The sequence below is a fragment of the Petromyzon marinus genome, chromosome 66 (assembly GCF_048934315.1).
Source record: "Petromyzon marinus isolate PM22_M1 ecotype Great Lakes invasive population chromosome 66, UKy_Petmar_22M1.pri1.0, whole genome shotgun sequence".
NCBI lineage: Eukaryota > Metazoa > Chordata > Hyperoartia > Petromyzontiformes > Petromyzontidae > Petromyzon > Petromyzon marinus.
This window is the reverse complement of record NC_133732.1, coordinates 4,690,420-4,716,893: the sequence shown is the minus strand read 5'-3', so window position 1 is coordinate 4,716,893 and position 26,474 is coordinate 4,690,420. Positions and strand designations below refer to the sequence as shown.

The window sequence follows — 26,474 nt, the reverse complement described above, 5'->3', positions numbered from 1 at the left end:
AGGGGCTCAGTGTGAGTCTCAGTGTGAGTCTCAGCGTGAGTCTCAGTGTGAGTCTCAGTGTGAGTCTCAGTGTGAGTCTAGGGGCTCAGTGTGAGTCTCAGCGTGAGTCTCAGTGTGAGTCTCAGTGTGAGTCTCAGTGTGAGTCTCAGTGTGAGTCTAGGGGCTCAGTGTGAGTCTCAGCGTGAGTCTCAGGGTGAGTCTCAGTGTGAGTCTCAGCGTGAGTCTAGGGGCTCAGTGTGAGTCTCAGTGTGAGTCTCAGTGTGAGTCTGGAGTCTCAGCGTGAGTCTCAGTGTGAGTCTCAGTGTGAGTCTGGAGTCTCAGTGTGAGTCTCAGTGTGAGTCTCAGTGTGAGTCAAGGGGCTCAGTATCAGTCTCAGTGTGAGTCTCAGTGTGAGTATCAGTGTGAGTCAAGGGGCTCAGTATCAGTCTCAGTGTGAGTCTCAGTGTGAGTCTCAGTGCGAGTCTAGGGGCTCAGTGTGAGTCTCAGCGTGAGTCTCAGTGTGAGTCTCAGTGTGAGTCTCAGTGTGAGTCTGGAGTCTCAGTGTGAATCTCAGTGTGAGTCTCAGTGTGAGTCTCAGCGTGAGTCTCATCGTGAGTCTCAGTGTGAGTCTCAGTGTGAGTCTCAGTGTGAGTCACAGTGCGAGTCTCAGTGTGAGTCTCATTCTGATTCTAGGGGCTCAGTGTGAGTCTCAGTGTGAGTCTCATTCTGATTCTAGGGGCTCAGTGTGAGTCTCAGCGTGAGTCTCAGTGTGAGTCTCAGTGTGAGTCTCAGTGTGAGTCTCAGTGTGAGTCTGGAGTCTCAGTGTGAATCTCATTGTGAGTCTCAGTGTGAGTCTCAGCGTGAGTCTCATCGTGAGTCTCAGTGTGAGTCTCAGTGTGAGTCTCAGTGTGAGTCACAGTGCGAGTCTCAGTGTGAGTCTCATTCTGATTCTAGGGGCTCAGTGTGAGTCTCAGTGTGAGTCTCATTCTGATTCTAGGGGCTCAGTGTGAGTCTCAGTGTGAGTCTCAGTGTGAGTCTCAGTGTGAGTCTCATTCTGATTCTAGGGGCTCAGTGTGAGTCTCAGTGTGAGTCTCAGTGTGAGTCTCAGTGTGAGTCTCATTCTGATTCTAGGGGCTCAGTGTGAGTCTCAGTGTGAGTCTAGGGGCTCAGTGTGAGTCTCATTGTGAGTCTCAGTGTGAGTCTCAGTGTGAGTCTCAGCGTGAGTCTCAGTGTGAGTCTGGAGTCTCAGTGTGAGTCTCAGTGTGAGTCTCAGTGTGAGTCTCAGCGTGATTCTCAGTGTGAGTCTCAGTGTGAGTCTCAGTGTGAGTCTCAGCGTGAGTCTCAGTGTGAGTCTCAGTGTGAGTCTCATTGTGAGTCTCAGTGTGAGTCTAGGGGCTCAGTGTGAGTCTCAGTGTGAGTCTCAGTGTGAGTCTAGGGGCTCAGTGCGAGTCTCAGCGTGAGTCTCAGCGTGAGTCTCAGTGTGAGTCTAGGGGCTCAGTGTGAGTCTCAGTGTGAGTCTCAGTGTGAGTCTCAGTGTGAGTCTCAGCGTGAGTCTCAGTGTGAGTCTCAGTGTGAGTCTAGGGGCTCAGTGTGAGTCTCAGCGTGAGTCTCAGTGTGAGTCTAGGGGCTCAGTGTGAGTCTCAGTGTGAGTCTCAGTGTGAGTCTCAGTGTGAGTCTAGGGGCTCAGTGTGAGTCTCAGTGTGAGTCTCAGTGTGAGTCTAGGGGCTCAGTATGAGTCTCAGTGTGAGTCTAGGGGCTCAGTGTGAGTCTCAGTGTGTCAGGGTGAGTCTCAGTGTGAGTCTCAGTGCGAGTCTCAGTGTGAGTCTCAGCGTGAGTCTCAGTGTGAGTCTCAGTGTGAGTCTCAGCGTGAGTCTCAGTGTGAGTCTCAGTGTGAGTCTCAGTGTGAGTCTCAGTGTGAGTCTAGGGGCTCAGTGTGAGTCTCAGTGTGAGTCTCAGTGTGAGTCTCAGTGTGTGTCTCAGTGTGAGTCTCAGTGTGAGTCTCAGTGTGAGTCTAGGGGCTCAGTATGAGTCTCAGTGTGAGTCTAGGGGCTCAGTATGAGTCTCAGTGTGAGTCTCAGTGTGAGTCTCAGTGTGAGTCTCAGTGTGAGTCTCAGCGTGAGTCTCAGTGTGAGTCTCAGTGCGAGTCTCAGTGTGAGTCTCAGCGTGAGTCTCAGTGTGAGTCTCAGTGTGAGTCTCAGCGTGAGTCTCAGTGTGAGTCTCAGTGTGAGTCTAGGGGCTCAGTATGAGTCTCAGTGTGAGTCTAGGGGCTCAGTATGAGTCTCAGTGTGAGTCTCAGTGTGAGTCTCAGTGTGAGTCTCAGTGTGAGTCTCAGCGTGAGTCTCAGTGTGAGTCTCAGTGTGAGTCTAGGGGCTCAGTATGAGTCTCAGTGTGAGTCTAGGGGCTCAGTATGAGTCTCAGTGTGAGTCTCAGTGTGAGTCTCAGTATGAGTCTCAGTGTGAGTCTCAGCGTGAGTCTCAGTGTGAGTCTCAGTGTGAGTCTCAGTATCAGTCTCAGTGTGAGTCTCAGTGTGAGTCTCAGTGTGAGTCTCAGTGTGAGTCTCAGTATGAGTCTCAGTGTGAGTCTCAGCGTGAGTCTCAGTGTGAGTCTCAGTGTGAGTCTAGGGGCTCAGTATGAGTCTCAGTGTGAGTCTGGAGTCTCAGTGTGAGTCTCAGTGTGAGTCTCAGTGTGAGTCTCAGTGTGAGTCTCAGCGTGAGTCTCAGTGTGAGTCTCAGTGCGAGTCTCAGTGTGAGTCTCAGCGTGAGTCTCAGTGTGAGTCTCAGTGTGAGTCTCAGCGTGAGTCTCAGTGTGAGTCTCAGTGTGAGTCTAGGGGCTCAGTATGAGTCTCAGTGTGAGTCTAGGGGCTCAGTATGAGTCTCAGTGTGAGTCTCAGTGTGAGTCTCAGTGTGAGTCTCATTGTGAGTCTCATTGTGAGTCTCAGTGTGAGTCTAGGGGCTCAGTGTGAGTCTAGGGGCTCAGTGTGAGTCTAGGGGCTCAGTGTGAGTCTCAGTGTGAGTCTCAGCGTGAGTCTAGGGGCTCAGTGTGAGTCTCAGTGTGAGTCTCAGCGTGAGTCTCAGCGTGAGTCTCAGTGTGAGTCTCAGTGTGAGTCTCAGTGTGAGTCTCAGTGTGAGTCTCAGTGTGAGTCTCAGTGTAAGTCTCAGTGTGAGTCTAGGGGCTCAGTGTGAGTCTCAGTGTGAGTCTCAGTGTGAGTCTCAGTGTGAGTCTAGGGGCTCAGTGTGAGTCTCAGTGTGAGTCTCAGCGTGAGTCTCAGTGTGAGTCTCAGTGTGAGTCTCAGTGTGAGTCTCAGCGTGAGTCTCAGTGTGAGTCTAGGGGCTCAGTGTGAGTCTCAGTGTGAGTCTAGGGGCTCAGTGTGAGTCTCAGTGTGAGTCTCAGTGTGAGTCTCAGTGTGAGTCTCAGCGTGAGTCTCAGTGTGAGTCTAGGGGCTCAGTGTGAGTCTCAGTGTGAGTCTAGGGGCTCAGTGTGAGTCTCAGTGTGAGTCTCAGTGTGAGTCTCAGTGTGAGTCTCAGTGCGAGAACCCCGCTCGTTGCCGTGCAGACTTCCTGGAGGACTGCGTGGAGGGGATCGGCACTGACTACCGAGGCACCGTCGCGATCACCGCGTCTGGGATCGACTGTCAGAAGTGGAGCTCCAACTACCCTCACAAACCCAAGTGGGTGGTGGTGGTGGTGGGAGTGGTGGTGGTGGTGAGGGTGGTGGTGGTGGGAGTGGTGGTGGTGGTGGTGGGGGTGGGAGTGGTGGTGGTGGTGGGAGTGGTGGTGGTGGTGGTGGGAGTGGTGGTGGTGGTGGTGGTGGGAGTGGTGGTGGTGGTGGTGGTGGGAGTGGTGGTGGTGGTGGTGGGGGTGGGAGTGGTGGTGGTGGTGGGAGTGGTGGTGGTGGTGGTGGTGGGAGTGGTGGTGGTGGTGGTGGGGGTGGGAGTGGTGGTGGTGGTGGGAGTGGTGGTGGTGGTGATGGTGGGAGTGGTGGTGGTGGTGGGAGTGGTGGTGGGAGTGGTGGTGGTGGTGGGAGTGGTGGTGGTGGTGGGAGTGGTGGTAGGAGTGGTGGTGGTGGTGGTGGGAGTGGTGGGAGTGGTGGTGGTGGTGGGAGTGGTGGTGGGAGTGGTGATGGTGGGAGTGGTGGTGGTGGGAGTGGTGGTGGTGGTGGTGGGAGTGGTGATGGTGGGAGTGGTGATGGTGGGAGTGGTGGTGGTGGGAGTGGTGGTGGTGGTGGGAGTGGTGGTGGTTGCTGGGGTGGGGGGCTACTAAGGATGAGGGGGGGGGCTAATATCGGGGGGTGGGGTCCAAATGTTCTCCCACCTCCTCCACCCCCTCCACCCCCTCCTCCTCCCCTCCTCCCCCTCCACCCCCTCCACCCCCACCCCCCCTCCCCCCCACCCCCTCCCCTCCCCCTCCCCCCCCTCCACCCCGCCAGCTTCTCCCCGGCCACCCACCCCGAGGCGGGGCTGGAGGAGAACTTTTGCCGGAACCCCGACCAGGATGCCAAGGGCCCCTGGTGCTACACCACGAGCAGAGACACCCGATTCAACTACTGTGGCGTCCGCACGTGTCCAGGTGAAGCCACTCTCTGTCTATCTCTCTGTCTATCTCTCTGTCTATCTCTCTCTGTCTATCTGTCTCTGTCTATCTCTCTGTCTATCTCTCTCTGTCTATCTCTCTGTCTATCTGTCTCTGTCTATCTCTCTCTGTCTATCTCTCTCTGTCTATCTCTCTCTGTCTATCTCTCTCTGTCTATCTGTCTATCTATTACTCTATCTCTCTGTCTATCTGTCTCTGTCTATCTGTCTCTATCTATCTCTCTCTGTCTATCTCTCTCTGTCTATCTCTCTCTGTCTATCTCTCTCTGTCTATCTCTCTCTGTCTATCTCTCTCTGTCTATCTCTCTGTCTATCTCTTTGTCTATCTATTACTCTATCTCTCTGTCTATCTATCTATCTATCTCTCTGTCTATCTCTCTCTGTCTATCTCTCTCTGTCTATCTCTCTGTCTATCTCTCTGTCTATCTGTCTCTGTCTATCTCTCTCTGTCTATCTCTCTCTGTCTATCTCTCTCTGTCTATCTATTACTCTATCTCTCTGTCTATCTATCTGTCTATCACTCTGTCTATCTATTACTCTATCTCTCTGTCTATCTCTCTCTGTCTATCTCTCACTGTCTATCTCTCTCTATCTATCACTCTCTGTCTATCACTCTGTCTATCTCTCTGTCTATCTCTCTCTGTCCATCTCTCTGTCTCTCTCTCTGTCTATCTGTCTATCTCTATCTATCACTCTCTATCTATCTCTCTGTCTATCTCTCTCTGTCTATCACTCTCTATGTCTCTCTGTCTATCTCTCTGTCTATCTCTCTGTCTATCTCTCTCTGTCTATCACTCTGTCTATCTCTCTGTCTATCTCTCTGTCCATCTATCTGTCTATCTCTCTGTCTATCTCTCTGTCTATCTCTCTCTGTCTATCTCTCTGTCTATCTCTCAGTCTATCTCTCTGTCTATCTCTCTGTCTATCACTCTGTCTATCTCTCTGTCTATCTATTACTCTATCTATTACTCTATCTATTACTCTATCTCTCTGTCTATCTATCTGTCTATCTCTCTCTATCTATCACTCTCTGTCTACCACTCTCTATCTCTCTCTGTCTATCTCTCTGTCTATCTCTCTATCTATCTCTCTCTATCTGTCTATCTCTCTGTCTATCTCTCTGTCTATCTCTCTGTCTGTCTCTCTGTCTATCACTCTGTCTATCTCTCTGTCTATCTCTCTGTCTATCACTCTGTCTATCTCTCTGTCTATCTATCTCTCACTATCTATCACTCTATCTATCTATCACTCTATCTATCACTCTCTATCAATCACTCTCTATCTCTCTGTCTATCTCTATCTATCCATCACTATCTATCACTCTCTATCTATCACTCTCTATCTATTACTCTCTATCCATCACTATTTATCACTCTCTATCTATCACAATCTATCTATCACTCTCTATCTATCACTCTCTATCTATCACTCTCTATCTATCACTCTCTATCTATCACTCTCTATCTATCACTCTCTATCTATCACTCTCTATCTATCTATCACTCTCTATCTTTCACTCTCTATCTATCACTATCTATCACTCTCTATCTATCACTGTCTATCTTTCACTCTCTATCTATCACTCTCTATCTATCTATCTCTATCTATCACTCTCTATATATCACTCTCTATCTATCTATCACTCTCTATCACTCTCTATCTATCACTCTCTATCTATCACTCTCTATCTATCACTCTCTATCACTCTCTATCTATCACTCTCTATCTATCACGCTCTATCTATCACTCTCTATCTATCACTCTCTATCTATCACTCTCTATCAATCACTCTCTATCTATCTATCAATCACTCTCTATCTATCACAATCTATCTATCACTCTCTATCTATCACTCTCTATCTATCACTCTCTATCTATCACTCTCTATCTATCACTCTCTATCTATCACTCTCTATCTATCACTCTCTATCTATCACTCTCTATCTATCTATCACTCTCTATCTATCACTCTCTATCTATCACTCTCTATCTATCTATCACTCTCTATCTATCACTCTCTATCAATCACTCTCTATCTATCTATCAATCACTCTCTATCTATCACTCTCTATCTATCACTCTCTATCTATCACTCTCTATCTATCACTCTCTATCTATCACTCTCTATCTATCACTATCTATCTATCACTCTCTATCTATCACTATCTATCTCTCTCTATCTATCACTCTCTATCTATCACTCTCTATCTATCACTCTCTATCTATCACTCTCTATCTATCACTCTCTATCTATCACTATCTCTCTCTATCTATCACTCTCTATCTATCACTCTCTATCTATCACTCTCTATCACTATCTATCTATCACTCTCTATTACGTTCTATCTATAACTCTCTATCTATCACTCTCTATCTATCACTCTCTATCTATCACTATCTATCACTCTCTATCTATCACTCTCTATCTATCACTCTCTATCTATCACTATCTATCTATCACTCTCTATCTATCACTCTCTATCACGCTCTATCTATCTCTCTCTATCTATCACTCTCTATCTATCACTCTCTATCTATCTCTATCTATCACTCTCTATCTATCACTCTCTATCTATCACTATCTATCTATCACTCTCTATCTATCACTCTCTATCACGCTCTATCTATCTCTCTCTATCTATCACTATCTATCTATCACTCTCTATCTATAACTCTCTATCTATCACTCTCTATCTATCACTCTCTATCTATCACTCTCTATCTATCTCTCTCTATCTATCACTCTCTATCTATCACTCTCTATCTATCTCTATCTATCACTCTCTATCTATCACTCTCTATCTATCACTCTCTATCACTATCTATCTATCACTCTCTATTACGTTCTATCTATAACTCTCTATCTATCACTCTCTATCTATCACTCTCTATCTATCACTCTCTATCTATCACTCTCTATCTATCACTCTCTATCTATCACTCTCTATCTATCACTATCTATCTATCACTCTCTATCTATCTCTCTCTATCTATCACTCTCTATCTATCACTCTCTATCTATCTCTATCTATCACTCTCTATCTATCACTCTCTATCTATCACTCTCTATCACTATCTATCTATCACTCTCTATTACGTTCTATCTATAACTCTCTATCTATCACTCTCTATCTATCACTCTCTATCTATCACTCTCTATCTATCACTCTCTATCTATCACTCTCTATCTATCACTCTCTATCTATCACTCTCTATCTATCACTCTCTATCTATCACTCTCTATCTATCACTCTCTATCAATCACTCTCTATCTATCACTCTCTATCTATCACTCTCTATCTATCACTCTCTATCTATCACTCTCTATCTATCACTCTCTATCTATCACTCTCTATCTATCACTATCTATCTATCACTCTCTATCTATCACTCTCTATCACTCTCTATCTATCACTCTCTATCTATCACTCTCTATCTATCACTCTCTATCTATCACTCTCTATCTATCACTATCTATCTATCACTCTCTATCTATCACTTTCTATCTATCACTCTCTATCTATCACTCTCTATCTATCACTCTCTATCTATCACTCTCTATCTATCACTCTCTATCTATCACTCTCTATCTATCACTCTCTATCTATCACTCTCTATCTATCACTATCTATCTATCACTCTCTATCTATCACTCTCTATCTATCACTATCTATCACTCTCTATCTATCACTCTCTATCTATCACTCTCTATCTATCACTCTCTATCTATCACTCTCTATCTATCACTCTCTATCTATCACTATCTATCTATCACTCTCTATCTATCACTCTCTATCTATCACTCTCTATCTATCACTCTCTATCTATCACTCTCTATCTATCACTCTCTATCTATCACTCTCTATCTATCACTCTCTATCTATCACTCTCTATCTATCACTCTCTATCTATCTCTCTCTATCTATCACTCTCTATCTATCACTCTCTATCTATCACTCTCTATCTATCACTCTCTATCTATCACTCTCTATCTATCTATCACTCTCTATCTATCACTCTCTATCTATCACTCTCTATCTTTCACTCTCTATCTATCACTCTCTATCACTCTCTATCTATCACTCTCTATCTATCACTCTCTATCTATCACTCTCTATCTTTCACTCTCTATCTATCACTCTCTATCACTCTCTATCTATCACTCTCTATCTATCTCTCTATCTATCACTCTCTATCTATCACTCTCTATCTATCACTCTCTATCTATCACTCTCTATCTATCACTATCTATCACTCTCTATCTATCACTCTCTATCTATCACTCTCTATCTATCACTCTCTATCTATCACTCTCTATCTATCACTCTCTATCTATCACTATCTATCTATCACTCTCTATCTATCACTCTCTATCTATCACTCTCTATCTATCACTCTCTATCTATCACTATCTATCTATCACTCTCTATCTATCACTATCTATCTCTCTCTATCTATCACTCTCTATCTATCACTCTCTATCTATCACTCTCTATCTATCACTCTCTATCTATCACTCTCTATCTATCACTATCTCTCTCTATCTATCACTCTCTATCTATCACTCTCTATCTATCACTCTCTATCACTATCTATCTATCACTCTCTATTACGTTCTATCTATAACTCTCTATCTATCACTCTCTATCTATCACTCTCTATCTATCACTATCTATCACTCTCTATCTATCACTCTCTATCTATCACTCTCTATCTATCACTATCTATCTATCACTCTCTATCTATCACTCTCTATCACGCTCAATCTATCTCTCTCTATCTATCACTCTCTATCTATCACTCTCTATCTATCTCTATCTATCACTCTCTATCTATCACTCTCTATCTATCACTATCTATCTATCACTCTCTATCTATCACTCTCTATCACGCTCTATCTATCTCTCTCTATCTATCACTATCTATCTATCACTCTCTATCTATAACTCTCTATCTATCACTCTCTATCTATCACTCTCTATCTATCACTCTCTATCTATCTCTCTCTATCTATCACTCTCTATCTATCACTCTCTATCTATCTCTATCTATCACTCTCTATCTATCACTCTCTATCTATCACTCTCTATCACTATCTATCTATCACTCTCTATTACGTTCTATCTATAACTCTCTATCTATCACTCTCTATCTATCACTCTCTATCTATCACTCTCTATCTATCACTCTCTATCTATCACTCTCTATCTATCACTCTCTATCTATCACTATCTATCTATCACTCTCTATCTATCTCTCTCTATCTATCACTCTCTATCTATCACTCTCTATCTATCTCTATCTATCACTCTCTATCTATCACTCTCTATCTATCACTCTCTATCACTATCTATCTATCACTCTCTATTACGTTCTATCTATAACTCTCTATCTATCACTCTCTATCTATCACTCTCTATCTATCACTCTCTATCTATCACTCTCTATCTATCACTCTCTATCTATCACTCTCTATCTATCACTCTCTATCTATCACTCTCTATCTATCACTCTCTATCTATCACTCTCTATCAATCACTCTCTATCTATCACTCTCTATCTATCACTCTCTATCTATCACTCTCTATCTATCACTCTCTATCTATCACTCTCTATCTATCACTCTCTATCTATCACTATCTATCTATCACTCTCTATCTATCACTCTCTATCACTCTCTATCTATCACTCTCTATCTATCACTCTCTATCTATCACTCTCTATCTATCACTCTCTATCTATTACTATCTATCTATCACTCTCTATCTATCACTTTCTATCTATCACTCTCTATCTATCACTCTCTATCTATCACTCTCTATCTATCACTCTCTATCTATCACTCTCTATCTATCACTCTCTATCTATCACTCTCTATCTATCACTCTCTATCTATCACTATCTATCTATCACTCTCTATCTATCACTCTCTATCTATCACTATCTATCACTCTCTATCTATCACTCTCTATCTATCACTCTCTATCTATCACTCTCTATCTATCACTCTCTATCTATCACTCTCTATCTATCACTATCTATCTATCACTCTCTATCTATCACTCTCTATCTATCACTCTCTATCTATCACTCTCTATCTATCACTCTCTATCTATCACTCTCTATCTATCACTCTCTATCTATCACTCTCTATCTATCACTCTCTATCTATCACTCTCTATCTATCTCTCTCTATCTATCACTCTCTATCTATCACTCTCTATCTATCACTCTCTATCTATCACTCTCTATCTATCACTCTCTATCTATCTATCACTCTCTATCTATCACTCTCTATCTATCACTCTCTATCTTTCACTCTCTATCTATCACTCTCTATCACTCTCTATCTATCACTCTCTATCTATCACTCTCTATCTATCACTCTCTATCTTTCACTCTCTATCTATCACTCTCTATCACTCTCTATCTATCACTCTCTATCTATCTCTCTATCTATCACTCTCTATCTATCACTCTCTATCTATCACTCTCTATCTATCACTCTCTATCTATCACTATCTATCACTCTCTATCTATCACTCTCTATCTATCACTCTCTATCTATCACTCTCTATCTATCACTCTCTATCTATCACTCTCTATCTATCACTATCTATCTATCACTCTCTATCTATCACTCTCTATCTATCACTCTCTATCTATCACTCTCTATCTATCACTCTCTATCTATCACTCTCTATCTATCACTATCTATCTTTCACTCTCTATCACTCTCTATCTATCACTCTCTATCTATCACTCTATCTATCACTCTCTATCTATCACTCTCTATCTATCACACTCTATCTATCTCTATCTATCACTCTCTATCTATCACTTTCTATCTATCAATCTCTATCTATCACTCTCTATCTATCACTCTCTATCTATCACTCTCTATCTATCACTCTCTATCTATCACTCTCTATCACTCTCTATCTATCTATCTATCACTCTCTATCTATCACTCTCTATCTATCTATCACTCTCTATCACTCTCTATCTATCACTCTCTATCTTTCACTCTCTATCTATCACTATCTATCTATCACTCTCTATCTATCTCTATCTATCTATCACTCTCTATCTATCACTCTCTATCTATCTATCACTCTCTATCACTCTCTATCTATCACTCTCTATAACTCTCTATCTATCACTCTCTATCTTTCACTCTCTATCACTCTCTATCTATCACTCTCTATCACTCTCTATCTATCACTCTCTATCTATCTCTCTATCTATCACTCTCTATCACTCTCTATCTATCACTCTCTATCTATCACTCTCTATCTATCACTCTCTATCACTCTCTATCTATCACTCTCTATCTATCACTCTCTATCTATCACTATCTATCTATCACTATCTATCACTCTCTATCTATCACTCTCTATCTATCGCTCTCTATCTATCACTCTCTATCTATCACTCTCTATCTATCACTATCTATCTATCACTCTCTATCTATCACTCTCTATCTATCACTCTCTATCTATCACTCTCTATCTATCACTCTCTATCTATCACTCTCTATCTATCACTCTCTATCTATCACTCTCTATCTATCACTCTCTATCTATCACTCTCTATCACTCTCTATCTATCACTCTCTATCTATCACTATCTATCTATCTATCACAATCTATCTATTACTATCTATCTATCACTCTCTATCTATCTCTCTCTATCTATCACTCTCTATCTATCACTCTCTATCTATCACTATCTATCACTCTCTATCTATCACTCTCTATCTATCACTCTCTATCTATCGCTCTCTATCAATCACTCTCTATCTATCACTCTCTATCTATCACTCTCTATCTATCACTCTCTATCTATCACTCTCTATCTATCACTCTCTATCTATCACTCTCTATCTATCACTATCTATCTATCACTCTCTATCTATCACTCTCTATCACTCTCTATCTATCACTCTCTATCTATCACTCTCTATCTATCACTCTCTATCTATCACTCTCTATCTATCACTCTCTATCTATCACTCTCTATCTATCACTCTCTATCTATCACTCTCTATCTATCACTCTCTATCTATCACTCTCTATCTATCTCTCTCTATCTATCACTCTCTATCTATCACTCTCTATCTATCACTCTCTATCTATCACTCTCTATCTATCACTCTCTATCTATCTATCACTCTCTATCTATCACTCTCTATCTATCACTCTCTATCTTTCACTCTCTATCTATCACTCTCTATCACTCTCTATCTATCACTCTCTATCTATCACTCTCTATCTATCACTCTCTATCTTTCACTCTCTATCTATCACTCTCTATCACTCTCTATCTATCACTCTCTATCTATCTCTCTATCTATCACTCTCTATCTATCACTCTCTATCTATCACTCTCTATCTATCACTCTCTATCTATCACTATCTATCACTCTCTATCTATCACTCTCTATCTATCACTCTCTATCTATCACTCTCTATCTATCACTCTCTATCTATCACTCTCTATCTATCACTCTCTATCTATCACTATCTATCTATCACTCTCTATCTATCACTCTCTATCTATCACTCTCTATCTATCACTCTCTATCTATCACTCTCTATCTATCACTCTCTATCTATCACTATCTATCTTTCACTCTCTATCACTCTCTATCTATCACTCTCTATCTATCACTCTATCTATCACTCTCTATCTATCACTCTCTATCTATCACACTCTATCTATCTCTATCTATCACTCTCTATCTATCACTTTCTATCTATCAATCTCTATCTATCACTCTCTATCTATCACTCTCTATCTATCACTCTCTATCTATCACTCTCTATCTATCACTCTCTATCACTCTCTATCTATCTATCTATCACTCTCTATCTATCACTCTCTATCTATCTATCACTCTCTATCACTCTCTATCTATCACTCTCTATCTTTCACTCTCTATCTATCACTATCTATCTATCACTCTCTATCTATCTCTATCTATCTATCACTCTCTATCTATCACTCTCTATCTATCTATCACTCTCTATCACTCTCTATCTATCACTCTCTATAACTCTCTATCTATCACTCTCTATCTTTCACTCTCTATCACTCTCTATCTATCACTCTCTATCACTCTCTATCTATCACTCTCTATCTATCTCTCTATCTATCACTCTCTATCACTCTCTATCTATCACTCTCTATCTATCACTCTCTATCTATCACTCTCTATCACTCTCTATCTATCACTCTCTATCTATCACTCTCTATCTATCACTATCTATCTATCACTATCTATCACTCTCTATCTATCACTCTCTATCTATCGCTCTCTATCTATCACTCTCTATCTATCACTCTCTATCTATCACTATCTATCTATCACTCTCTATCTATCACTCTCTATCTATCACTCTCTATCTATCACTCTCTATCTATCACTCTCTATCTATCACTCTCTATCTATCACTCTCTATCTATCACTCTCTATCTATCACTCTCTATCTATCACTCTCTATCTATCACTCTCTATCACTCTCTATCTATCACTCTCTATCTATCACTATCTATCTATCTATCACAATCTATCTATTACTATCTATCTATCACTCTCTATCTATCTCTCTCTATCTATCACTCTCTATCTATCACTCTCTATCTATCACTATCTATCACTCTCTATCTATCACTCTCTATCTATCACTCTCTATCTATCGCTCTCTATCAATCACTCTCTATCTATCACTCTCTATCTATCACTCTCTATCTATCACTCTCTATCTATCACTCTCTATCTATCACTCTCTATCTATCACTCTCTATCTTTCACTCTCTATCTATCTCTCTCTATCTATCACTATCTATCTATCACTCTCTATCTATCACTATCTATCACTATCTCTCTCTATCTATCACTATCTATCTATCACTCTATCTATCACTCTCTATCTATCTCTATCTATCACTCTCTATCACTCTCTATCTATCACTCTCTATCTATCACTCTCTATCTATCACTCTCTATCTATCACTCTCTATCTATCACTATCTATCTTTCACTCTCTATCACTCTCTATCTATCACTCTCTATCTATCACTCTATCTATCACTCTCTATCTATCACTCTCTATCTATCACACTCTATCTATCTCTATCTATCACTCTCTATCTATCACTCTCTATCTATCACTTTCTATCTATCAATCTCTATCTATCACTCTCTATCTATCACTCTCTATCTATCACTCTCTATCTATCACTCTCTATCTATCACTATCTATCTATCTCTATCTATCACTCTCTATCTATCTATCTCTATCTATCACTCTCTATCTATCACTTTCTATCTATCACTCTCTATCTATCACTCTCTATCACTTTCTATCTATCACTCTCTATCTATCACTCTCTATCACTCTCTATCTATCACTCTCTATCTATCACTCTCTATCTATCTATCACTATCTATCACTCTCTATCTATCACTCTCTATCTATCACTCTCTATCTATCACTCTCTATCTATCACTCTCTATCTATCACTCTCTATCTATCACTCTCTATCTATCACTCTCTATCTATCACTCTCTATCTATCACTATCTATCTATCACTCTCTATCTATCACTCTCTATCTATCACTCTCTATCACGCTCTATCTATCACGCTCTATCTATCACTCTCTATCTATCACTCTCTATCTATCTGTCTCTATCTATCACTCTCTATCTATCTATCACTATCTATCACTCTCTATCTATCACTGTCTATCTATCACTCTCTATCTATCACTCTCTATCTATCACTCTCTATCTATCACTCTCTATCTATCACTCTCTATCTATCACTCTCTATCTATCACTCTCTATCTATCACTCTCTATCTATCACTCTCTATCTATCTCTATCTATCTATCACTCTCTATCTATCACTCTCTATCTATCTATCACTCTCTATCACTCTCTATCTATCACTCTCTATAACTCTCTATCTATCACTCTCTATCTTTCACTCTCTATCACTCTCTATCTATCACTTCTATCACTCTCTATCTATCACTCTCTATCTATCTCTCTATCTATCACTCTCTATCACTCTCTATCTATCACTCTCTATCTATCACTCTCTATCTATCACTCTCTATCACTCTCTATCTATCACTCTCTATCTATCACTCTCTATCTATCACTATCTATCTATCACTATCTATCACTCTCTATCTATCACTCTCTATCTATCGCTCTCTATCTATCACTCTCTATCTATCACTCTCTATCTATCACTCTCTATCTATCACTCTCTATCTATCACTCTCTATCTATCACTCTCTATCTATCACTCTCTATCTATCACTCTCTATCTATCACTCTCTATCTATCACTCTCTATCTATCACTCTCTATCTATCACTCTCTATCTATCACTCTCTATCTATCACTCTCTATCACTCTCTATCTATCACTCTCTATCTATCACTATCTATCTATCTATCACAATCTATCTATTACTATCTATCTATCACTCTCTATCTCTCTCTCTCTATCTATCACTCTCTATCTATCACTCTCTATCTAGTCACTATCTATCACTCTCTATCTATCACTCTCTATCTATCACTCTCTATCTATCGCTCTCTATCAATCACTCTCTAAATCACTCTCTATCTATCACTCTCTATCTATCACTCTCTATCTATCACTCTCTATCTATCACTCTCTATCTATCACTCTCTATCTATCACTATCTATCTATCACTCTCTATCTATCACTCTCTATCACTCTCTATCTATCACTCTCTATCTATCACTCTCTATCTATCACTCTCTATCTATCACTCTCTATCTATCACTCTCTATCTATCACTCTCTATCTATCACTCTCTATCTATCACTCTCTATCTATCACTCTCTATCTATCTCTCTCTATCTATCACTCTCTATCTATCACTCTCTATCTATCACTCTCTATCTATCACTCTCTATCTATCACTCTCTATCTATCTATCACTCTCTATCTATCACTCTCTATCTATCACTCTCTATCTTTCACTCTCTATCTATCACTCTCTATCACTCTCTATCTATCACTCTCTATCTATCACTCTCTATCTATCACTCTCTATCTTTCACTCTCTATCTATCACTCTCTATCACTCTCTATCTATCACTCTCTATCTATCTCTCTATCTATCACTCTCTATCTATCACTCTCTATCTATCACTCTCTATCTATCACTCTCTATCTATCACTATCTATCACTCTCTATCTATCACTCTCTATCTATCACTCTCTATCTATCACTCTCTATCTATCACTCTCTATCTATCACTCTCTATCTATCACTCTCTATCTCTTATCACTATCTATCTATCACTCTCTATCTATCACTCTCTATCTATCACTCTCTATCTATCACTCTCTATCTATCACTCTCTATCTATCACTCTCTATCTATCACTATCTATCTTTCACTCTCTATCACTCTCTATCTATTCTCTATCTATCACTCTATCTATCACTCTCTATCTATCACTCTCTATCTATCACACTCTATCTATCTCTATCTATCACTCTCTATCTATCACTTTCTATCTATCAATCTCTATCTATCACTCTCTATCTATCACTCTCTATCTATCACTCTCTATCTATCACTCTCTATCTATCACTCTCTATCACTCTCTATCTATCTATCTATCACTCTCTATCTATCACTCTCTATCTATCTATCACTCTCTATCACTCTCTATCTATCACTCTCTATCTTTCACTCTCTATCTATCACTATCTATCTATCACTCTCTATCTATCTCTATCTATCTATCACTCTCTATCTATCACTCTCTATCTATCTATCACTCTCTATCACTCTCTATCTATCACTCTCTATAACTCTCTATCTATCACTCTCTATCTTTCACTCTCTATCACTCTCTATCTATCACTCTCTATCACTCTCTATCTATCACTCTCTATCTATCTCTCTATCTATCACTCTCTATCACTCTCTATCTATCACTCTCTATCTATCACTCTCTATCTATCACTCTCTATCACTCTCTATCTATCACTCTCTATCTATCACTCTCTATCTATCACTATCTATCTATCACTATCTATCACTCTCTATCTATCACTCTCTATCTATCGCTCTCTATCTATCACTCTCTATCTATCACTCTCTATCTATCACTATCTATCTATCACTCTCTATCTATCACTCTCTATCTATCACTCTCTATCTATCACTCTCTATCTATCACTCTCTATCTATCACTCTCTATCTATCACTCTCTATCTATCACTCTCTATCTATCACTCTCTATCTATCACTCTCTATCTATCACTCTCTATCACTCTCTATCTATCACTCTCTATCTATCACTATCTATCTATCTATCACAATCTATCTATTACTATCTATCTATCACTCTCTATCTATCTCTCTCTATCTATCACTCTCTATCTATCACTCTCTATCTATCACTATCTATCACTCTCTATCTATCACTCTCTATCTATCACTCTCTATCTATCGCTCTCTATCAATCACTCTCTATCTATCACTCTCTATCTATCACTCTCTATCTATCACTCTCTATCTATCACTCTCTATCTATCACTCTCTATCTATCACTCTCTATCTATCACTATCTATCTATCACTCTCTATCTATCACTCTCTATCACTCTCTATCTATCACTCTCTATCTATCACTCTCTATCTATCACTCTCTATCTATCACTCTCTATCTATCACTCTCTATCTATCACTATCTATCTATCACTCTCTATCTATCACTTTCTATCTATCACTCTCTATCTATCACTCTCTATCTATCACTCTCTATCTATCACTCTCTATCTATCACTCTATATCTATCTATCACTCTCTATCTATCTCTATCTATCACTCTCTATCTATCTATCACTCTCTATCTATCACTCTCTATCTAATACTCTCTATCTTTCACTCTCTATCTATCACTCTCTATCTATCTCTATCTATCTATTACTCTCTATCACTCTCTATCTATCACTCTCTATCTATCACTCTCTATCTATCACTCTCTATCTATCACTCTCTATCTATCTATCACTCTCTATCTATCTCTATCTATCACTATCTATCTATCACTCTCTATCTATCTATCACTATCTATCTCTATCTATCACTCTCTATCTATCACTCTCTATCTATCCCTCTCTATCTATCTCTATCTATCACTCTCTATCTATCACTCTCTATCTATCACTCTCTATCTATCACTCTCTATCTATCACTCTCTATCTATCACTCTCTATCTTTCACTCTCTATCTATCTCTCTCTATCTATCACTATCTATCTATCACTCTCTATCTATCACTATCTATCACTATCTCTCTCTATCTATCACTATCTATCTATCACTCTATCTATCACTCTCTATCTATCTCTATCTATCACTCTCTATCACTCTCTATCTATCACTCTCTATCTATCACTCTCTATCTATCACTCTCTATCTATCACTCTCTATCTATCACTATCTATCTTTCACTCTCTATCACTCTCTATCTATCACTCTCTATCTATCACTCTATCTATCACTCTCTATCTATCACTCTCTATCTATCACACTCTATCTATCTCTATCTATCACTCTCTATCTATCACTCTCTATCTATCACTTTCTATCTATCAATCTCTATCTATCACTCTCTATCTATCACTCTCTATCTATCACTCTCTATCTATCACTCTCTATCTATCACTATCTATCTATCTCTATCTATCACTCTCTATCTATCTATCTCTATCTATCACTCTCTATCTATCACTTTCTATCTATCACTCTCTATCTATCACTCTCTATCACTTTCTATCTATCACTCTCTATCTATCACTCTCTATCACTCTCTATCTATCACTCTCTATCTATCACTCTCTATCTATCTATCACTATCTATCACTCTCTATCTATCACTCTCTATCTATCACTCTCTATCTATCACTCTCTATCTATCACTCTCTATCTATCACTCTCTATCTATCACTCTCTATCTATCACTCTCTATCTATCACTCTCTATCTATCATTATCTATCTATCACTCTCTATCTATCACTCTCTATCTATCACTCTCTATCACGCTCTATCTATCACTCTCTATCTATCACTCTCTATCTATCTGTCTCTATCTATCACTCTCTATCTATCTATCACTATCTATCACTCTCTATCTATCACTGTCTATCTATCACTCTCTATCTATCACTCTCTATCTATCACTCTCTATCTATCACTCTCTATCTATCACTCTCTATCTATCACTCTCTATCTATCACTCTCTATCTATCACTCTCTATCTATCACTCTCTATCTATCACTCTCTGTCTATCACTCTCTATCTATCTCTATCTATCACTCTCTATCTATCTATCACTATCTATCACTCTCTATCTATCACTCTCTATCTATCACTCTCTATCTATCACTCTCTATCTATCACTCTCTATCTATCACTCTCTATCTATCACTATCTATCTATCACTCTCTATCTATCACTCTCTATCTATCACTATCTATCTATCACTCTCTATCTATCACTATCTATCTATCACTCTCTATCTATCTCTATCTATCGCTCTCTATCTATCACTATCTATCACTCTCTATCTATCACTCTCTATCACTCTCTATCTATCACTCTCTATCTATCACTCTCTATCTATCACTCTCTATCTATCACTCTCTATCTATCACTCTCTATCTATCACTCTCTATCTATCACTCTCTATCTATCACTCTCTATCACTCTCTATCTATAACTCTCTATCTATCACTCTCTATCTATCACTATCAATCTATCACTCTCTATCTATCACTATCTATCTATCACTCTCTATCTATCACTCTCTATCTATCTCTATCTATCACTCTCTATCTATCACTGTCTATCTATCTCTATCTATCACTCTCTATCTATCACTCTCTATCTATCACTCTCTATCTATCACTCTCTATCTATCACTCTCTATCTATCACTCTCTATCTATCACTCTCTATCTATCTATCCCTAACTATCACTCTCTATCTATCACTCTCTATCTATCACTCTCTATCTATCTATCCCTAACTATCACTCTCTATCTATCACTCTCAATCTATCACTCTCTATCTATCTATCTCTATCTATCTCTCACTATCTATCACTCTCTATCTATCACTCTCTATCTTTCTATCTCTATCTATCACTATCTATCTATCACTCTCTATCTATTACTCTCTATCACTCTCTATCTATCACTCTCTATCTATCACTCTCTATCTATCACTCTCTATCTATCACTCTCTATCTCTCACTATCTATCACTCTCTATCTATCACTATCTATCACTCTCTATCTATCACTCTCTATCTATCGCTCTCTATCTATCACTCTCTATCTATCACTCTCTATCTATCACTATCTATCTATCACTCTCTATCTATCACTCTCTATCTATCACTCTCTATCTATCACTCTCTATCTATCACTCTCTATCTATCACTCTCTATCTATCACTCTCTATCTATCACTCTCTATCTATCACTCTCTATCTATCACTCTCTATCTATCACTCTCTATCACTCTCTATCTATCACTCTCTATCTATCACTATCTATCTATCACAATCTATCTATTACTATCTATCTATCACTCTCTATCTATCTCTCTCTATCTATCACTCTCTATCTATCACTCTCTATCTATCACTATCTATCACTCTCTATCTATCACTCTCTATCTATCACTCTCTATCTATCACTCTCTATCAATCACTCTCTATCTATCACTCTCTATCTATCACTCTCTATCTATCACTCTCTATCTATCACTCTCTATCTATCACTCTCTATCTATCACTCTCTATCTATCACTATCTATCTATCACTCTCTATCTATCACTCTCTATCACTCTCTATCTATCACTCTCTATCTATCACTCTCTATCTATCACTCTCTATCTATCACTCTCTATCTATCACTATCTATCTATCACTCTCTATCTATCACTTTCTATCTATCACTCTCTATCTATCACTCTCTATCTATCACTCTCTATCTATCACTCTCTATCTATCACTCTCTATCTATCACTCTCTATCTATCACTCTCTATCTATCACTCTCTATCTATCACTCTCTATCTATCTATCCCTAACTATCACTCTCTATCTATCACTCTCTATCTATCACTCTCTATCTATCTCTATCTATCACTCTCTATCTATCTATCACTCTCTATCTATCACTCTCTATCTAATACTCTCTATCTTTCACTCTCTATCTATCACTCTCTTTCTATCTCTATCTATCTATTACTCTCTATCACTCTCTATCTATCACTCTCTATCTATCACTCTCTATCTATCACTCTCTATCTATCACTCTCTATCTATCACTCTCTATCTATCACTCTCTATCTATCTATCACTCTCTATCTATCTCTATCTATCACTATCTATCTATCACTCTCTATCTATCTATCACTATCTATCTCTATCTATCACTCTCTATCTATCACTCTCTATCTATCACTCTCTATCTATCTCTATCTATCACTCTCTATCTATCACTCTCTATCTATCACTCTCTATCTATCACTCTCTATCTATCACTCTCTATCTATCACTCTCTATCTTTCACTCTCTATCTATCTCTCTCTATCTATCACTATCTATCTATCACTCTCTATCTATCACTATCTATCACTATCTCTCTCTATCTATCACTATCTATCTATCACTCTATCTATCACTCTCTATCTATCTCTATCTATCACTCTCTATCACTCTCTATCTATCACTCTCTATCACTATCTATCCCTCTCTATCTATCACTCTCTATCTATCACTCTCTATCTATCACTCTCTATCTATCACTCTCTATCTATCACTATCTATCTTTCACTCTCTATCACTCTCTATCTATCACTCTCTATCTATCACTCTATCTATCACTCTCTATCTATCACTCTCTATCTATCACACTCTATCTATCTCTATCTATCACTCTCTATCTATCACTCTCTATCTATCACTTTCTATCTATCAATCTCTATCTATCACTCTCTATCTATCACTCTCTATCTATCACTCTCTATCTATCACTCTCTATCTATCACTATCTATCTATCTCTATCTATCACTCTCTATCTATCTATCTCTATCTATCACTCTCTATCTATCACTTTCTATCTATCACTCTCTATCTATCACTCTCTATCACTTTCTATCTATCACTCTCTATCTATCACTCTCTATCACTCTCTATCTATCACTCTCTATCTATCACTCTCTATCTATCTATCACTATCTATCACTCTCTATCTATCACTCTCTATCTATCACTCTCTATCTATCACTCTCTATCTATCACTCTCTATCTATCACTCTCTATCTATCACTATCTATCTATCTATCACTCTCTATCTATCACTCTCTATCACGCTCTATCTATCACGCTCTATCTATCACTCTCTATCTATCACTCTCTATCTATCTGTCTCTATCTATCACTCTCTATCTATCTATCACTATCTATCACTCTCTATCTATCACTGTCTATCTATCACTCTCTATCTATCACTCTCTATCTATCACTCTCTATCTATCACTCTCTATCTATCACTCTCTATCTATCACTCTCTATCTATCACTCTCTATCTATCACTCTCTATCTATCACTCTCTGTCTATCACTCTCTATCTATCTCTATCTATCACTCTCTATCTATCTATCACTATCTATCACTCTCTATCTATCACTATCTATCTATCACTCTCTATCTATCACTCTCTATCTATCACTCTCTATCTATCACTCTCTATCTATCACTATCTATCTATCACTCTCTATCTATCACTCTCTATCTATCTCTATCTATCACTCTCTATCTATCACTATCTATCTATCACTCTCTATCTATCTCTATCTATCGCTCTCTATCTATCACTATCTATCACTCTCTATCTATCACTCTCTAGCTATCACTCTCTATCACTCTCTATCTATCACTCTCTATCTATCACTCTCTATCTATCACTCTCTATCTATCACTCTCTATCTATCACTCTCTCTCTATCACTCTCTATCTATCACTCTCTATCTATCACTCTCTATCACTCTCTATCTATAACTCTCTATCTATCACTCTCTATCTATCACTATCTATCTATCACTCTCTATCTATCACTATCTATCTATCACTCTCTATCTATCACTCTCTATCTATCACTCTCTATCTATCTCTATCTATCACTCTCTATCTATCACTATCTATCTATCACTGTCTATCTATCTCTATCTATCACTCTCTATCTATCACTGTCTATCTATCTCTATCTATCACTCTCTATCTATCACTCTCTATCTATCACTCTCTATCTATCACTCTCTATCTATCACTCTCTATATATCACTCTCTATCTATCACTCTCTATCTATCTATCCCTAACTATCACTCTCTATCTATCACTCTCTATCTATCACTCTCTATCTATCTATCCCTAACTATCACTCTCTATCTATCACTCTCTATCTATCACTCTCTATCTATCTATCTCTATCTATCTCTCACTATCTATCACTCTCTATCTATCACTCTCTATCTTTCTATCTCTATCTATCACTATCTATCTATCACTCTCTATCTATTACTCTCTATCACTCTCTATCTATCACTCTCTATCTATCACTCTCTATCTATCACTCTCTATCTATCACTCTCTATCTATCACTCTCTATCTATCACTCTCTATCTATCACTATCTATCACTCTCTATCTATCACTCTCTATCTATCACTCTCTATCTATCACTCTCTATCTATCACTCTCTATCTATCACTCTCTATCTATCACTCTCTATCTATCACGCTCTATCTATCACTCTCTATCTATCACTCTCTATCTGTCACTCTCTGTCTAACACGAGCCGAGACACGTGCTTCCACTACTGCGGCATCGGCACGTGTCCAGGCGAGCCACAGACGCCTTGTACCTCTATCCACCTTCTGAGGATCCAACCAAAACCAAAACCATCACTTTACCGTACATAGCAGGGGTTACCAAAAATATTTCCAAAATCTTAAAACAAACACAAGATCCAGGTTCGTTTCAATACAGTACACAAAATCCGTGATTTGATCCCATCCGTAAAAGGGTGTGATTCCTGACATGCAATACCCTGGTGTCTACAAACTGACTTATGCTAGTGGCAGCAGCTACATTGGGGAAACGAAACGACAGGTCTCTGACCGCGTCCGTGAACACAAGGCAGATCTGAAACACGGAAGGACCAATACCTCTCCGTTGCCGATCATTGTTTAAACGACGTGGGCTCACACGAAATAGATTTTTCCCAAGACGGGGGTACTCTGAAAACCCACCAGCTACATTCAGAGATTTGTTCATGAAGCCATCCAGATATATACACACAGAAACAACTTCAACCGAGAAGATGGGTACAAACTGAGCAATCATTAGAAGGACGTTAGTAACTAGGTAAAGTCTTAACTGACTGTGATGTTTCCATTCTACCTGCCTATGTCAGCTGTTATTTCGAATCTCTGTGTCTCTCTATCTCTCTCTCTATGCCTCTCTCTTAGATCTGTCATGCTCACATGTCTTAGGATTACACTCTCATACTCACATGTCTTAGGATTAGACTCTCATGCTCACATGTCTTAGGATTAGACTCTCATACTCACATGTCTTAGAATTAGACTCTCATATTCACAAGTCTTAGGATTACACTCTCATACTCACATGTCTTAGGGTTACACTCTCATGCTCACATGTCTTAGGATTAGACTCTCATACTCACATGTCTTAGGATTACACTCTCATACTCACATGTCACTAGGATTACACTCTCATACTCATATGTCTTAGGGTTAGACTCTCATACTCACATGTCTTAGGATTAGACTCTCATACTCACATGTCTTAGGATTAGACTCTCATACTCACATGTCTTAGGATTAGACTCTCATACTCACATGTCTTAGGATTACACTCTCATACTCACATGTCTTAGGATTAGACTCTCATACTCACATGTCTTAGGATTAGACTATCATACTCACATGTCTTAGGATTAGACTCTCATACTCACATGTCTTAGGATTACACTCTCATACTCACATGTCTTAGGATTAGACTCTCATACTCACATGTCTTAGGATTAGACTCTCATACTCACATGTCTTAGGATTACACTCTCATACTCACATGTCTTAGGATTAGACTCTCATACTCACATGTCTTAGGATTAGACTCTCATACTCACATGTCTTAGGATTAGACTCTCATACTCACATGTCTTAGGATTACACTCTCATTCTCACATGTCTTAGGATTACACTCTCATACTCACATGTCTTAGGATTAGACTCTCATACTCACATGTCTTAGGATTAGACTCTCATACTCACATGTCTTAGGATTACACTCTCATACTCACATGTCTTAGGATTACACTCTCTTACTAACATGTCTTAGGATTAGACTCTCATGCTCACATGTCTTAGGATTACACTCTCATACTCATATGTCTTAGGGTTAGACTCTCATACTCACATGTCTTAGGATTAGACTCTCATACTCACATGTCTTAGGATTAGACTCTCATACTCACATGTCTTAGGATTAGACTCTCATACTCACATGTCACTAGGATTAGACTCTCATACTCACATGTCTTAGGATTAGACTCTCATACTCACATGTCTTAGGATTAGACTCTCATACTCACATGTCTTAGGATTACACTCTCATACTCACATGTCTTAGGATTAGACTCTCATACTCACATGTCTTAGGATTAGACTATCATACTCACATGTCTTAGGATTAGACTCTCATACTCACATGTCTTAGGATTACACTCTCATACTCA

General features: G+C 39.1%; 1 protein-coding gene across 2 annotated transcripts in view; it reads left to right on the top strand.

Moving 5' to 3' along the window:
* Window positions 1–26,474, top strand: part of PLG (plasminogen) — a 179,103-nt gene that overhangs the window by 71,783 nt on the left and 80,846 nt on the right. For both annotated transcript variants that reach the window (XM_076054559.1, XM_076054560.1), the window contains 2 exons: window positions 3,532–3,646; window positions 4,405–4,544. In XM_076054559.1, the coding sequence (XP_075910674.1) occupies window positions 3,532–3,646; window positions 4,405–4,544 (255 nt within the window). The remainder of the gene's footprint in view (window positions 1–3,531; window positions 3,647–4,404; window positions 4,545–26,474) is intronic.